General features: G+C 40.9%; 1 protein-coding gene across 1 annotated transcript; it reads right to left on the bottom strand.

The window, feature by feature from the left end:
- Positions 1-13,027: 13,027 nt before the first annotated feature.
- On the bottom strand, positions 13,028-14,098 carry LOC117126804. The gene is made up of 2 exons (XM_033275918.1): positions 13,616-14,098; positions 13,028-13,570 (listed from the first exon to the last, which is right to left on the bottom strand). The coding sequence occupies exons 1-2, from the start codon at positions 14,096-14,098 to the stop codon at positions 13,028-13,030; spliced, it is 1,026 nt and encodes a 341-aa protein (XP_033131809.1).
- Positions 14,099-17,878: the final 3,780 nt, after the last annotated feature.

Genomic DNA, 17,878 nt, shown 5'->3' with positions numbered 1-17,878 from the left:
TAATGAAGTGCAGCTGCTAAGCACTTTCTTCCGAGGTCTCGCCTTACAGTATCAAATGGCTCTTGATACGGCGAGTGAAGGAAACTTCACTACTCGGAATCCGTTGGAAGCTGTGAGACTTATCGAAAACCTTGCTAACAGCAGCAGCACCAAAAACACTGACTCTGAACGGAAGAAGTCTGTAGCCTCTATCGGGAAGGAACAGATGGACGAAGTAAGAGCTAAGTTAGATGTGGTGCACGAGCTTCTTAGGAAGCAAGTCTGTTCAGCTGAAGGAGAAGTAGCAGATACGGAAGGAGAAGAAGATGTGAACTACATTGGAGGTACTGGATTCCAAAAATTTGGAAACCAGAGCGGAAACAGAAACTTCTTTGGAAATGGCCAAAGAAGTAATCAAAATTCACAATTTCAAAAACCCTTCAACAACAACAAGAGCTACTCAAACTCTTACTACCAAAATCCACCACCCCAGACTCAGGAAAGCAAGATCGAAAAGATGCTTGATCGAGTACTGTTGGGACAACAACAAATCACCGTGGATTTCAACGGTAAGATATACTCTGCCTACAACAATCTGAACACCAAAATCGAGACCTTAGGGACTCAGGTGAGAAAACTTGAAACCCAAGTAATTCAGACGGGCGAGACTATAAAGAGGCAAGAAGCTTTCGCTAGAGAGGCAGGAGCCGAAAAAGGAAAACAACACGTAAATGCCATCATAGATGATGATTTCTGGCAAGTGGTGAGAAATGAAAAGCTTGAGGAAGGAGATTTCAAAATCGAAAGCTCCATGAGTCTCGGCGGATCCCAATGGTGTCGACCGATGTCGATGAACTCGCATCGATCGACAGACCATGATGAAGATCGATGGACGGATTACTCCAGTCATCGATCGACGTCGTCTGCCAATTCGACTGAATGCAATGCGGTTCGAATTCTAACTCATGAAGAATTCGCAGCTAAGCATCCTCACCCACCCTCCCCTTTCTATGATAAAATCGATCGATCGGTTGAGCATACCATCGATCGACAGAGTGAGCCCGACGTCGATCGTCACAACACACCTCCCATCGATCGACAGGCACCTATGACATACCGAGTGCGGTTACCCTCAATCGATAATGATTACATCAATGCACTCAGACCACCACCTAAACCATTAGCAAACCCACCCGAACCAAAACCCAACCCTTTAAATAGGTCACCAGAATCTGTTCAAGAAGAACAAGAATCTGAAGGGAGAAGGTTAAGGAAAAGAAAGGAGAAGATTCCTAAAAACCTTAAGGGGGAAGCTAATGAAAAGGAGATGGATGGTTTCACTAAACGAGTCCTCAGAATCCCAATCGAAAAACCTTTTGATGAAGCTTACTTCACACACCGGTTGTGGATGTTCTTCAGAGAAACAAAGGTAACTGAGGAGGACATTAGGAGAATGTTTCATCAAGTTAGAGAGAAGATGAAACACATGATCACATTGACGAAGAAGAGTGATCCTGGGAAGTTTGCAATACCATGCGTAGTCAAGAGTGTTGAATTTCCCCATTCCATGTGTGACACATGAGCATCAGTTAGTATCCTCCCTAGGATCATGGCAGACTAGCTTGGTTTGACCATCGAACCCTCAATAGAATCCTTCACCTTCGTGGATCTTTCAGAGAAACGATCAGGAGGCATCATAAGAGATCTGGAGGTACATATTGGTAATGCCCTTGTCCCTGTAGATTTTCATGTCTTAGACATCGAGATTAACTGGAACTCTTCACTTCTGATTGGAAGATCTTTCCTAGCTACGGTAGGAGTTGTATGTGACATGACCAAAAACAAATTGTGTCTAACGCTCATAGACCCAAACATTCACTACGACCCCATCCGACCTAAGAGAAAGGTCATTAATTCTGTGGATTATGGGAAAGAACTTGGCTTCATTGGCGCATGCCATTGTGGAGCAGAGTATGAATCGGAGTACGAAACAGAGTACTCGGAATCGATCGACACCCCATCATTTCCATCGATCGATTCCAATGTGTCAATGGTGACCGATGACCACAACAACACGTCACTCGACGTAATGCACCCACTTGACCATTTCGCTTCACCAAATCATTGTTACCAATATTTTGCCTTCCAACCTCCAACCAGGAGAGGACATGATGATTATTCCATAGGCAGTTGGGCAAACAGTGGTTTCCATGAAAGTTTTGCAGTTGACACTGTAATTACTTCACCTAATGAGGAACATACCGAGGAATACGATGAGGATTACTGGAAAGAACGTGCAATAGAAATGTCTTTGCAGGATGAAAGACTTGAAACACATAAGTTCACCAACACGTTTCCAACATCGTTCGACGCTGTGCACTCCACATCGGTCGATACCCACCCTCGTCCAGCAAAACAACCACTCACATCGATCGACACCCACAAAGGAACATCGATCGATATTCGCGCCACAGCGAAAATCCAGTAGCAGGAGAATATTCCTTCCCTAACTAGGTTTATAGATACCTATATAAATCGTTTTGCACCTCCGAAACCACCTACACACATCAGAGCAAACACACAAGCAAATAAGATGAACACTCTTCCTTCTACATCAACTGAAAAATCCATGAAGAGCAATCATCTCAAGAACAAAAGTTCTGCAGAAATTACACTGCCATCGATCGATGTAACTGTATCTACATCGATCGATACTACTCTAAACCCTAATCTTTCTATTTCTAAATTGAATGATTATGCAAATATTGATTACGGTTTTCTAACACCTGATGAATTTGGTATTTTCAGGGACACAGATGGCAACGCACGTGCAATGGATGGAAGGATTTTACAAGTGTCCAGAGAGGACATAGCAGACATCCTTCAAGTAGCCAATGGACCTGACAACCTATTCTCACAGCAAAGTGGCACTCCAGACGTCATTCAAACAGATCCTAACAACCACGCAGGAGTCACCACAGCAGAGACCAACCCAGATCTATCACGCCAACCAAAAGAGCAAGCATCGATCGACGGTACAACGGAGACATCGATAGACAGGGTAACACCAACGTCGATCGATATGGATGAACCGCCGTCGATCGACAGACGGTATGAATGTGGGAACCGCGCTTTCGACATGTATGGATCCAGAAAGTTCACTTGGGAACAAAGGGACGAATATGGAGTCTACAGAGATGAGCGTGGACACGCACGAGGCGCAGCTGGTGAGATGATACCTGTCACAAAGGACAACATCAGGAAAATACTGGAAAGAGCATCTCTTTTTGAAGAGAGCCACATCTGTCTTCCAGAACATGCCACTTCCTTCACACTCACAAGACTGGCACCAGAACTCTACACCAAAGATGAAATCGATGAGATGGTTTTTAGTATTTGTGGAGCTCAGGAGAAACTGGGAGAGAAGGTCAAAACATTGGTAGAAGATACACATCAGCCTTTGGATAGAGGCTACAATAAGCTTTTCAGATGTATGGCAGAAATGAGGACATAAATTGAGAGTTTACGTCAGCAACTTGAGAAGGAAGCTACGACCTCAGCATCGATCGATGCACCAAGTGCAACATCGATTGACGTCAGTCTTCCTACAACTCAGATCCCTGCAGAACCGCGCTGTTCAACACAACACAGGGATGAATGGGAAGTCTCATACATCGACACAAGGATAAACGATGTTTACTGCCCTCTCAACAACAACGTGGACTGGCTAAGCACTAAAATCGAGCTACTACAGCAAGATCTTGACACAATTCGGAAGAAGGACCAACAACCAGCCACATCGATCGACATGTGCACCTTCACATCGCTCGACGCTAAAGTCTCAGCAATGAATGAGAGGCTGAGGACTTACGAGGATATGCATGACCGTTTTATATCACCAGTCATGATAGATTTAAACAAATTTTCTTGTCAATTACTTCATGCCCAAAAGGATATTGAGAACATTACTAATCAAAGTTTTTTGCAGGCAAAATCAGCATCGATCGATAGGCTAAGAGGACCCTGGATCGATGGCAAGAAACATGTGGAGTTACTTCCTTACACAGCAGCAGAATTTGACAAGATCACATCCAAGATCTACACTGCTCTAGACACCATGGAGGAACGACTTGACAAACGCTGCGATGACATCTACTTTCCATTCGACAACAAAATCAGTGGACTAGACAACCATGCAGAATGGCTACAAAAAGAAGTCAAAGCCATTCAGAGACATAGGCAACCACACGACGATCGATGTAACACTTACACATCAATCGATATCTAATCCGGTCAGATGTATCTTACCTACTTGTTACATTTCGTACGTCATAAACTATTCATCATAACTCCGGCTGAGTTACACTGAGACAGTGTAATTTAAGTTTGGGGGGGAGATTTACTGATATAATTTATTTTATTCTTATGTAAAAAGGAATTTTAAATAAATTATGCTTAGCTATTGAAAATAGGGACTATAATCCTATATTGATTTAAACATGAATATCTAACCAATCTTTAGCACCATTTTAGATTTACTGATTGCAGATAGCACTAAAGATGCTAAAGCAGATCAACCTATCATCTACACACTTGCCTTGAACCGTATGAAGTAACCAAAGCTGATTTCCAACACTAAACCTGACATAACCGGTTGTCTTGGGGCTTGGTATACATGGGATCGGATTCTTCAGACAGGTCTGGAAGGTAACGCCTGGTTTAGATTATTTATCACATTTTCTCTCTCTAGATTCCGACCCTAGATTAGTTAGTATTAAAAAAAAAATAATAATATAATAAAAATAAATAAATAAATAAATAAGATCTATTGTTTAATTAGGATGAGTCTGAACAGGACTTGGTGGCTAAAACCATTAAGGCTTGATTCATAAAGACTCAAATAAAAGAGTTCGAAACGGGACTTGGAGGCGGCAATCTTCAAGGCTCGCTTTCGCAAAGAACTCTTGGATATAGGTCAAAAAGAAGTGAACAGAACTTGGTGGCAACCACCATTAAGTTTTGATTCATGGAAGCCTGTCCAATCTTGGTCACTGATCCTGCAATGGAAGCAGACTTTGACTCAAGAGAGAAATTTAGAGAGAGAAAAACTAGGAACTAACTTTTACCTGCAGCTCCAGATACCTGTCTGAAATCCTTGCATCATGTGATCGATACTCCCAAGGTAAAGCATTCACTTTATATTTATGCTAAGAAATGAAATCAGTAGAGGGGATGTCATACGTGAATTGATGAGTTGTTTTATGTTAGAAATGGTTGCTAAGCTAGGATATTGCATAGTGTGCTTTTCTGATTAGGACTTTTTAAATGTGGTTGCAAAATTGTTGAGGAAAGATTTCTATGTTTTTAAAATCTTAAATCCCTAAATATTTTAAAACCTCTTTCAGAGAGACTGCCTGTATGGTTTGCTTGAGGACAAGCAAAAGGGTAAGTCTGGGGGAGTTGATATACCTTGGATTTGACCCATTTTTGTGCATGGTATATAAGTACTTTACTATATATATCTATGTTTTCTACTCTTCTAGGTATGTTTTCAGGTTCAGGTGCATTTTTGGAGCTTAAAGGACATTTCACCCGAGTTGACCACTTAGAGGTCGACGAGAGGAAGAATAATCGATCGATGCGCATCAGTGCTGATGATCGATATCAAGAAATGCCTCGACAGATGAAGATTAATATCGATCGATGTACACAAGTACCATCGATCGATGTCGAGACACCAGACGCGACATTTTGGATTCAGCAGACTTAAAAACCAAGGCCAAGCCAAATTACCAAAATGCCCTGACGAGTTTTTAACCTAGTAGAATATATACTGCAAGTGTTTTGACGGCAGAGGAGAGCTTTTCTTTCTAGACCTAGTTTTGTTACAAGTTTCATTTGGAGAGAAGATCACTTGTGATTGGAACTCCTTGTTTCTATTTCTTTTCATCTATTCTATGAGTTTCTATTTATCTATTGATATGAATTGCTTTGCTATGTCTGAGTAGTTCAACTGTTAGATCCATGGTTCATATAGGTTTGTGGGATTAGCCCCAAACTATAGATCTGCCTTGTTGTGATATTCATGATAGATTTGTATTCATTGCTTGTTTTAGCCTTGCTAAATAGAACTTGATCATAGGATTGCATATTCAAGCACCCTTGTTATCCCATCCTGACATCTATCTATCATATTAGGATTGCTAGAGAGGGCTAACCGCCAATTTAGAATCTTAGTAGGGCATTTCATACTCGCGCGTAGGCCTGGCTAGAACCCGTCGATCGATGTCCTCAACTGACAATCGATCGATGTTGGCAAAGGTGTATCGGTCGACGTCTTAATAGACTATCGATCGACACTCTCTTGTGTCTGCATCTAACCGGTGAGACACAAGATCTAGTCTGTTAACCAGTGGTACATGCGACAGCTGGTCACTGAGTTAAGCGAATGAGCTCTAATATATCATGCATGCAACAGTTAGGCATCTATAGGAATTATAATCTCCAACACCTGAATAGTGGCCCTGCATCTAATATCATTTCCAACCTAAGTTACATTTATCATTTACTCACTTGTTACTATTGCTATTTTATTAAAACATTACAACCTTTAGAATTAATAAACACTAGATTTAATTGTTTCCTAGCTCCTTGTGGATTCGATCCCTAAGTACTACATCTGAACCTCTTTTGATGAGAGTAACACTCCTTAGGGTAATTTGAGTGGTATCACCCCTCTCAGGAACCTCTGGCTCATCATCAAAACAAGGAATATGAAGACCAAAAAGCTCAGCCTCAGTAGTCTTCACGGTCTTGTATTGCTCCAGGGCTGTCGCAGGCTCCCAACTGTCAGTATGACGGTGAAGCCATTCTCGCATCAGCTCCCAACGGGCCACAACCTTGGCACCATTTACGGCCATTGCGTTCTCATTATCGAAGACCTCCGCGGCGTATCTCAACTCACATATGTCCTCCTCCTTGTCCTCCAACTGCTTCAGCAAAGAAGCGTTCTCCGCTGCCACACGCTCCAGTGCCTCTTCCTGATTCTGTGCCTCGAGCTTCAAGGCCTTAATTTCACTCCCTTTGGCCAAGACAGCGTCTTTCTCCTCACGCAGCTGAGCGGTCAACGCATCCAATTTGGCCAGGACAGTAGTCTTATCTTCCATCCTTTCCCCAAGATGGAATAGTTGAGACGCCACCTGCATCAACATAATCCAACCTATTGTGGGAACCGAAATTCGCACTGTCGATTTCCGTTTAAATTGGGAAAATAGGAAAACCCTAATTTCCCAGAGGTCCCGGATCTCTGCGAGAGCTAACGACAAGTGACCAAATATATGTGGAAATCATGAAAAGATAACAAACGAGTTTAGAGAAAACAGTGGATCTTATTTCGAGTCCGCGTAAGAGCGTTGCGATCATTACAAGAGATCATAAAAGCTTTGGCCGCAAAGGCTTACAGCGAGTTACTTAGTTCTAGCGGCCTAATAGCTCAAACCTAGTTGAGTCGCAGCTCGATAACAAAAGACGAAATAGATACAGAAAAGGTTTTTGATTGATTTCGGACTGAACCTTGTTAAAGGCTGCCTACGTACCCCTTTCGAGGATCAAGCCGAACGTAGTTCAATTGATAGAGGAGGACAAGAGATCGAACTGCCTGGGCGAGTTCGTCTAGTTATTGAGTGCCAGTCATAGAAACCGAACTTGTCGAGAATAAAGCCTAAAGTTTCTAAGTGCAGAGAATTCCGAGTCTAAAAAGCTATCTCTCCATGCCTCTCGCCTAGGACTCCTTATATACTAGCTCTAAGGACGGTTTACGCTTTTACTCTTCTGCCCTTAAGTCGTCATAGCATAAAATGGAGATATTCTATTTTTTCTGATCTTCGTAATTATCCTTAAAATTTTGTATTTATCCGCGGAAACTTGACATTTATCCTTCCTTGTGCGCCAAGCGTAAACTGTGCTACGGTTTACGAGCTTTTGGTTAAGGAGTCGTAGGATGGGCCTCGAATCATGTTTTAGGTCCCTTTGGGCCGTCTTCCGACTCGAAGCGTTTACTGCGACTTCTTTCGATAAAAAGCGAACTTTCCGCTGTTTTATCCGCAAAGTTTGATCGATGATTTAGAATGGCAGAAAACATGAACTGAGTTTGCTACGGTCTTCGGGAGATAGCATCGAAGGATAAACGAGAATGAATGGACTGGTGTCGAATCGACTTTTCTGAAGATCTCGGTCGCTACGTAGCGACCTAGTGTCCGTCCCGTTAGGTCGCTACGTAGTCACCGAGCTTGGCTCGAGCTCGGTCGTTGCGTAGCGACCGAGCGGGATGGACTCTCGGTCGCTACGTAGCGACCGAGCTGTGTGCATGCTTGGTCGCCGCGTATTGATCGAGCTTGGCTTGTCCGCGGTCCGATTTTCATACCCGAGCTTGTCCGCAGCCGATTTGGATACATGTCCGTTGCCTTCGGACAATCGGTATTTAGTGGTTCGATTGAGATTTGAACAAGATTTTACCGCAAGGCTCTTCGTAAAGATATCTTTACGAAGATTAGTTTTCGTAAAAACGTTCATGCTGATTTTTACGGATTTTCAGACATTGATTTCGTCGTGACCGATTTTGACTCCAACACCTATAAAGAGAGACGTTGCGAAAGCAAGACAAAGAACATGATATGCTACCTGGAGTAGTCCACCCTGAAGAGAGCGGATGACCATAGAAGAGTCCCCATCCGATGCCAGACACGCAGGAGTCAGAGGGAACACCTTTGCATTCAAATTGGCCAGAACCTTGGACCAATTATCAGAGACGGGAGGGGAGGATTTGAGAGCAGAGCCAGAGACTTTAGACTTTTTCTTGGAGGACGAAGGAGCTGTGACGGTAGTCGGCTGACGCCTGGTACTACCAAAAAATTAGACCTCTTCATCTTCAACGGGAGCAGTTTCCTTGGCTGCAGCCTTCCTTGCGGACATCGCCTCAAGAGCTTTCTTATATTCCGCCAAGGCCTCATCACCTCTAGAACCCGACATCACGCCTGAAAGACATAACCAACCTGGCTTGAGTTCATAGAAGGAAAACGGGAAAAACTACGATAGAAAAGCTTACCTCTAACGCTACACCGATCTAGTGCTTCATCGCTTACAAGGAAAGAGACTTTGCGGTGCTCAAGGGGAAGCTCCAACAGCTGCTAGACCGTATCCCTTCCTGAAGGATAATCCGAGTGAGATATGGCTGTGTAAGAAAACAAAAGACATCAGCATCAGACATTTAAAGAAAGTCATGGCAGTTTCTATGACCCACCAGCTGCACACCAAGTGGGGGAGATCCAGGAAAAGGCATAAAAGCAAACTTCGAAGTCCAACACCCCATGAAGACAAGGCAATGTTTTTTCTCAGCCTTCGAAAGCTCCCACACAGGAAGCGCTTTTCCACGAGGACGGAAATGATACCTAAACTCCCCACCGTTCAAAGGAGAGATGGAATAACAGTATAGAACCTCAGCGACTCCAACGGTAATACCCTCAAGATCACCGAGATTATGCATAGCTATCAAAATCCTCCACGAAGGAGGATTCAGCTGTCCAGGGGAGATCCTCACTACTTTCAAGATCTTGGCCACCAAAGAAGGAACCTGGTCTCTGAAACCCGATTCGAAGAAACCTGCATATACAGGGATCTCACCCAGCTCAAAATCCAAAACCCTATCAAAAGGACCAGGGATCCGAATGGTAACTTCGTCAGGATGACGAAACCTCATTATCCAGTTTGCAACCTCCTCTACTCCTATTACCCATAGAAGACACACCAGCGAAAATCTGTCTCCTCCCGGAGATGGCAGAACCTCTCCAACGGTAGCATTCCTGAGTTCCTCTATTTCGGCGGTCAGATCCAGAGAAGATTCTGAGGAATCAATGGATTCATTGGCCTCGTTTCCAACCCTACGTCTTGAATGAACCCTAGTACCTATCGAAGAAGAGCCGAGGACGAGATCTAGCCAGTTTGACATCCTAAAAAGTTTGGAATAAAGGATGGGGAGAAAGAGGGTGTTACCTGAGAGAGTGAAGACCTAGGCCTGAGCAACAGAGATCGCGCGAGACTTTGGTGAGAAAGAAAAAGAAACCCAAAAGTCCATGCAGCAAAAATGGGGAAACAAAATCAAAAACCCTAGGATTGACTTACACGCGTCAAAAATATGAGACTGCATGGGAAAACGAGTCTCGAAGCACGATGAGGGAAAATATCAGTCAATCCTAGGGACCCAAAAAACTAACGGGACCTTGAGGAACCTATTACCAGTATCATCTCTCCGACTCTCTCCAGCCTATACGCAGCCTAAACATCAGAGTTCCAACACTGTTATCTCCAGAAGATAAGAGAAACTACAACTAGCTCCGATCAAACACGAAGGAACCGATCCTCACCTGGGTTCAGAATGAGTTCCGGCTTGATGGAACCCAGGATAGCAAGATCAATGGAACAGGGTCCTGCCTAAGGTAAGCCTGCTGAGAATGAGCAACCCCGGTTGACTGGAGTGCACAGATTATTCGCCGAATTTGATGACAAAATCGAGAAATAAGGGGCAAACTTTGGGGAAAAATACCCCGGTATCATTTCCTCCAGCCTCCAGGCAGGACCAAGACCCTCGGGTCCCCGATAAGGGAACGCTCCAGGTCCCTGCTAGAAGGAACCCTGAGTTCGGTCCCTGGAACCGAGTAAGAAGTTGCGTTGATGCTTTCCTCTCTGACCTTTTTGGACATATCTACACATATGACACTGAAAAACAAATGCATGAAAGTGGAATAAAGACTGACGTGCAGGGTGGGCACTAGCTAAAGATGAGCTAGCCACTCAGGATCAGAAAGATGGATAAAAAGGATAAAAAGTTCTGAGCGTGTTCTTGAAAGACCATGGATTTGACCCACTTTTACCCGTGGTTTATAAGTTTCTTAATTACTAATTATTATATTATAGAGTCTATTTAGAGTATTTATAGGATCAGGAGTGATTTGGAGGAAAGTGATGATTTTGGAGCATTTTGGAGATATTTCGAGTAAGCACCCGAGATGACCATCGAGCTCGACCATTGGTCGATATTGAAGAGGAATGATCGATCGATGCTCACATCTTGACATCGATCGATAGCGAAGCGCGCATAAAGCATGTTTGGTCACAGCCGACTTAGAGCCCAAGTCTTCACCAATTTATAAGATTACCCCTGAAGAGTTTTAACCTAATTATATAAACTTTGTCAACATGTTAGAGGCAAAGTGTGCTTTTCTTGTTTTACTATTTTCACAGCAAAGGTTTTCTAGGATTTTTAGTAGATTGAAGAGAAGATCCAAAGTTATTTGTGATTGGAACTCCATTTATATTTATCTATTATTCTAATGCAGTTTTTATACCTATTTGCTGTTATGAATTGCTTAGTCATGTCTGAATAGTTCCCTTATTAGATTTTAGAGTTTAAAAAGGTTATAAGGGATTAGCCCCAACTATAGATTGCTAAGTTGTGATATTAATCAATAATGCCTGATTCTAGATTAGCTACCTAGAACTTGCCCTAGGATTATTAGGTATAAGCGTAAGCTTTCATCTCATCCTGAAACCATTCTAATTGAGCTAAGATCTTGCTAAGAGTAAGGCGAGAGCTGATCTAGTGAGGTTAGTGAGCACATTCAACCCGCACATTAACGCTTGACCAACGACGTCGATCGTAATTCAAATAGAATAACCAGTCGACGTTTCGAATAGTGCATCGATCGATATTCATATGGAATCATCGATCGACACTGGTCAATAGACGAATCTAGAAAGCGAGAGCCTAGTGGTTCTTTTATAAGTGTTGAGCTCTACAATATCATGCATGCAACTTGTTAGGCATCTATAGGATTATAACTCCAAATTTCTTGAATAAAAACCCTAGGTCTACTATTTTCTTTTAAGCACCAAAACCTCAACCAATCAATCGAGAAATTGCGTGCTCAAACAATTGCAACTTTACATTTAAACAATTAAACCATCTAGCTTAACTAGTCTGATTAGATTTATTAGGTTCCCTAGCTCCTTGTTGATTCGATCCCTAAGTACTACAATTGAACCTTTTATTTGAGAGAGCAAAATCATTCCTTAGGGTAATTTGAGTGATATCAGTTTTCGTTTCCCTGATCTAATCCCCATAACAGGAAGAATTTCAGTCAATATTAGGTTCAAGTTAGGTGGAGTTAAGTCTACCTAGTGTAAACTGATCGGCTGAGAACTTCTAGAGAATCAAGTGAGATATATCAGGGTGTTCGAGGTCCACATGTGTGTCTTTCGCCACTACTAAGGTTACTGAATAAGATAACTAAAGAACGAGGTGGTTAGTGATCAGCACAAAATAAGGTTCTAATTCCCACAAAGTTTTGACTGACTCAATCCTAAAAACTGACTCAAACTGACCCAAAAGTAAAAAAAATAAAGAAACAAGTTAATAAACGACGAAACACTCCCCAGACTTACTTCACAACGTCCCTGGTGTGAAATAAATCAGAGAGAAGGTGAAAACAAGAATAAATATATATATTTTTTTGTGAGATACTTACCTGAGTGGAGCAGGCGCTCCACGAAAATTCTGGGTGTTCCATTGCAAGATCTCCGCCTGGAGCAGTCGCTCCTTCAGCAACCTAGAATTTTTAAGTATTTCGTATTTTTCTGTTTTTTGACCTGAGACTCAATAAACTAAAACGAAAAATAAACAAACAAAAACAAAACCAACTTATATTTACACTTACCAGTGGGTTACCTCCCACCAAGCGCTTGGTTTAAGTCACTAGCTTGACTTGGAGACATGGATCAGTCGTGTTGAGCCTGACGGCTTGTTCCAAAACAAGCTCCACAATTAGACATATTCAGCTTCAAGACTTTGCTCAACAACCCTTTCATAACAGCTTCTTCTTTCTCTTTCAGCTCATGTGTGAGAATTACTCTGACTTTAGAGAAAGGTTTAGAGGTTCCCTTGCACTTTACCTCATGCTCAATACATTCTCATCACACAAGCGAGGTATCAAACTCATCATAGGGCACCCTTGAGCCTTTTCTTGTGGACTTTTTCATTCAGCTTTGCATTTCCACTGAGTTTCGTTGTATCAGTGTGAGGATCTCCATCCAGGACTTCTTTGATCTCAGCCTTTTTTCCAAACACTTTAGGAACAATTTTCAACTGTTCTCCATTAACCATTGAGATGCAAGAGGCGTATCGAATTTGTGATCTGATTGGGACAGCCTTGTAGAAAACCTTCTTGTTGATGTTGGAGAAGGAGACTCTCTTATTAGGCAGGTCGATTATTGCTTGATTTGCTCCAACTGTAGCCATAAATGACCTCCTAAAGATCAAAGGCATCTCATGATCTTTGCTCATATCAACAACCTGAAATTCGGTATGGAGCATGCAGTCCCCAACCTGGACAGGAAGATTGTGAATAGTTCTATAAGGGACTGCCATGGAAGAGTTGGTAAAAGCCAGCTTCACATGAGAAGGCTCAACATCAACAATGCCCAGCTCATCTACAATCGCTTTTGAGACAAGGTTTACACACATCAACAATGCCCAGCTCGTCTACAATCGCTTTTGAGACAAGGTTTACACTAGACCCATACTCACAAAGAGCTTCCTTGAATTCCACTCCAGCAATGGAACAAGGAAAAACAAATTTTCAGGGTCATCAACATTAGGCAGTACCTTCAGCGATGCTGTCAGTGCTTCAGTAAAGAGTGCCTTGATTTTCTCCCGAGATTCTCTGCAGTTTTTGAAGAACAAATGCAATGGTCGAATCTCCCAAGCATGTTCAAATGAGATATTTTGAGGAAGCCTTCTCACCATCTTCATAAACCCGGCCAGTTGTTCTGCACTAATGGGATCCATCAAATGTCTAGGTGGAATTGGATATGGAACCTTAGGAACATAGACTCGCACTGGTGAAATCTCAATAGGTTCGTCGGGAGCAGTCACTTCAGAGCTAGCAAGCTGCTCTATTCTTTCTTCTGCGCCTAGAGCAGTCTTAGCAGACAGTTGCTCTAGATCTTTTTCCTCAGCTTTTTCACATCTCAGCTCTGTTGCATTACAGTTCTCAACCCTAGGATTCATCGCACTCTTTCCATATAATATTTAACTACCCAATTCGATTTTTGTTTCAGTAAGATGTGTGTGTTTTTGGTGCAATCAGTAAGATGTGTTGTGTTCTTACTTCTTATGTATGTGTCCAAGTTGTTTACGTATGATAACGGAGGATTCTCCTCATAGCTGAAGTTACAAAAAGAGAAGAAGATATTTTTTTACTAAAGCTAAGTATTCTTTTTTTTTTTTTTTTGAAACACTACTAAAGCTAAGTATTCTATAAAGAAAATATATTATGTTTCTTATTGTGGAATTATTTTTTTCAGACAATTTAGGCTCTACAATAAAAATTCAGAAGCTAATTTAGATCTATTTACATGTAATTTAGGCTCTAATAATTCAAAAGCTAATTTTAATTTATATAAATAAAATACAACAAACTCTGTTAAGATAAGTTGATCTCAAGTCTATCTTTATAAAGTTTGTATAATATATTGTTCAATGAACCTTGTAAAATAATGATTTGTTCTTCACTGGCCATATGTTTATGTTCGTAAAACTACTAAAAGACAACTTCAAACAAACATTTTTTCTTGTTTAGTAAAACAGGATCGCCATACCTTTCCAGACACTGTTCAGTACTGGTTCTGTTTTAAGAAGAAGCTCTTTTCAACTAACAACTGAGAAAATAATCTTAACAGATACTCATTAGCTCTCCTTTTGTTATTTTTTTTTTGTGTGCTTATGTTGTAATTAGTGTATATGAATAGTAGTTGTTTTGATTTACTAATGAATATAACGTTATGGATATACAATATTATTTTACATTTTAACAGAATGATATTTAAATTGAGCTTTCTAACTAAACTTACTTTATGCCTCCAAGTGTGAATTTTATTTTCTTTCTTTATTTTCTACTACATTGGAGGGTTTGTAGCTCTCCAATAAATATTGCTTGCCCCACAACATCTACATAAAACACAACACGTAACATTAGTCAAAATTCAGTCAAACAAAATTCAAACAATCACGATTTTCTTAAACAATCACGACTTTTTAAACTTATCAATCAAGAAACTTGTGTTTAGTCTTCCATTCAAAATAGTTTCAAACTCCATAAAAGAAAGAAACATATCGGTCACTACTGAATTCGTATGGAGTAATTATGGTGAGGTCTATAAAACCCATTTTATAAACAGTGAGCGGTAGGTCGGTATTCACCAGTGCTGAAATTAAGTAAAACACTTCAAGGTTTTTCTAATCACCCATACGGCAGTCCTCCCCAAACTAACCAAATATTTTTTCTTGTTGCAAGAATTTTAATACACTGTAACAAAGATATGAATAATTAATAAGTCATGACGAACGAATGAAATATCAAATATTTCTTGACTAAATTAGCTTATAATCGTTTACCTTGTCATAGAAAATGATTCTGTTGTGTCACCAAATTGTTGATTGAATTGTTTAAATGTGCATGTGAACAGCTTTCACGTGGATCCACCAATTCGTTTTGAAAGGTTTCACTTCGGAGAGGTATGATAACTTCTCTGTAAGCTTCATGTTTTCTATGTAGTTATTGGTATTTTGTGTTAGCTGCCACCTCTGCCAATTACGGTGTATATATAGTACTGGAAAATAATGTTAAACAGGTCACGGGGATATTCAATAATATTTTCCTAGCGAATCGGGTTTAGAAACTAACTAATATAGAAAATTAAAAATATAATTTAGGATATTGCATTTCTTAATTTGTAACTGAATGGATAGCATATAGCGTAGATCATCTTTTATTAGTTTGTAATGCAAAATTTTATGTATATTTTGATTGGTATCTCTGGAAAGATACCTTTTTGTGCGTCGGTTGTCTAACAAAATTAAAGCTCAGTATTATTATTTGCTGATCTTGTTAATATATTGAGCCTGAATAGGGATTTAGAAATGAAATGGAAATCTAGTGGATAATCTTTACAGTTATGAAAGATCCATACTTCGAAGTTCGAATGATCCATATATTCCATATTCCGAAATGTAAAATATTGTTCGTGAGAAAGATATGCAATTTGTGTGGTGATTAGTTATCTTAAATATGATAAGTTCATACTTATAAATAAAACATTTATTTGATACATATAATGATTGTATATGTAACAACTGACCGTTTTTATATTTTATGGTATAGGGTTTTGTCATGATTGGTAATTTGGTATTGGATATGTTACAAAGGTCAAGGGAGAGTTTAAATTAAATACATAAATTTTTCTTCATAAAAATGTTGTAAGGCTTTGATTGTAGGACTTAATTAAAGGTCAAAAGTTTTAGTTTAAACTGAATATAATTGCTGAAGCAATATACTACATAAACATTAAGTTTTAGTCCATTCTACTCGCTCTCCCGACATACGTTATGTCGACATTTTTGCTTCCATTAGAGATTTGTGAGAACCTCGCTAGTGCCATTGCACAATTCTTGTGGAGTTCGAATCCCCCTAAAAGAGGCATACACTGGTCGAAATGGGAAAAAGTTTGTTTACCAAAAGAGGAAGGAGGAATTGGGTTCAGATTGATCCATGAGTTCAATTTGGCACTACTGGCAAAACAATTATGGAGTTGCTACAAAGGAAAACAAGCAAAAACAACAAAAAAAAAACACCTCAAAATAAATTAAGGGGATCATGGATGATAAAGCACCAATTCCGAGTATAGAACTCAAACATTTGCAAAGTTGCCGCAGATCCAAAGAACTGGAATCCTCATCTTTGTTGCCACGAGCTCCTCCTTCCGAGACCTGCCCTCAAACCTCACAAGTGAGAAGAGCCTATAGCTTCTCCAAGAACTATGCAAAAACGAACCAACTTCAGAAGATCAAGCTACACCCGGCGGCATAGGAGCTTCTACTAGCAGTCAGAAAAGTTGCCTCCGGCCAGCATTCTCAAGCTATAAAATCCTGAAGAATCATCTCCCAAGATTGCAACAGAGCCGCCAAAGTCAGACCGATGCCTCTATTCAACACCTAATCACCACCAACACTGCAGCGGACCAAAACTCAATTGAATAATCACATGTCCATAACCTTTGAAGCGAAGCCACGCTGGAAACCATAACAGATCTAGATAGATCCGAAGAGCAAACAAAGGGGAAACTCTGAACTCCACCACATTGAAGCACCACCCCCAGCCATCACCGAAGAGGTGCTCACGCCAGAGCTAACAGACCCAAGACATCCGCCTAGGCATAACCTCAGGAAAGGAGAATATGCACACGCCGAAAAGAGATGCCACTAATCTGAGATGAGACGTCGCACCCTGACCACCGCACTTGACTGAAGCAGGGACAGTACTCAAATCCCTGCCATTGAGAAAGAGCAGACGAACCAGAGAGAGGCCAAAACACCATTTTGATCGAAAGATCACTTAAGACGAGACAAGAAGAGGTAGACAGATCGCCGATGAACCGCCAAACGCCACACAATTACAATGAATAGATCTGTCACCTCAACCACCAGATAATCTTTCCCAAAGTAGCGACTCCTCAACTTCCCTGCTGAAAACTGAATAAGCAGAGAAGCATAACCGAACAAAAGAAAGCAGAACAGCCCACTCCAGACAGAGGTGAGGAGCACCGACCGCGGAGAGCTGGAACGAGCTAAAGCGAAGAGGAGTGGCAGCTGCAAGTCGAGAAAGAATATAAGAAGAACTTATTAAGCACTCACAATAATGTTTACAAGTTATGGGAATATAAAATAACATAATAGTATTTAACACTTTCGTACTATTATTAAATTAAGTTCCCGACACAACATATTTCTGGA

The sequence above is a fragment of the Brassica rapa genome, chromosome A07, assembly GCF_000309985.2.
Source record: "Brassica rapa cultivar Chiifu-401-42 chromosome A07, CAAS_Brap_v3.01, whole genome shotgun sequence".
NCBI lineage: Eukaryota > Viridiplantae > Streptophyta > Magnoliopsida > Brassicales > Brassicaceae > Brassica > Brassica rapa.
The sequence above is the reverse complement of the archived record's forward strand: the minus strand, read 5'-3'. Positions and strand labels throughout refer to the sequence as shown.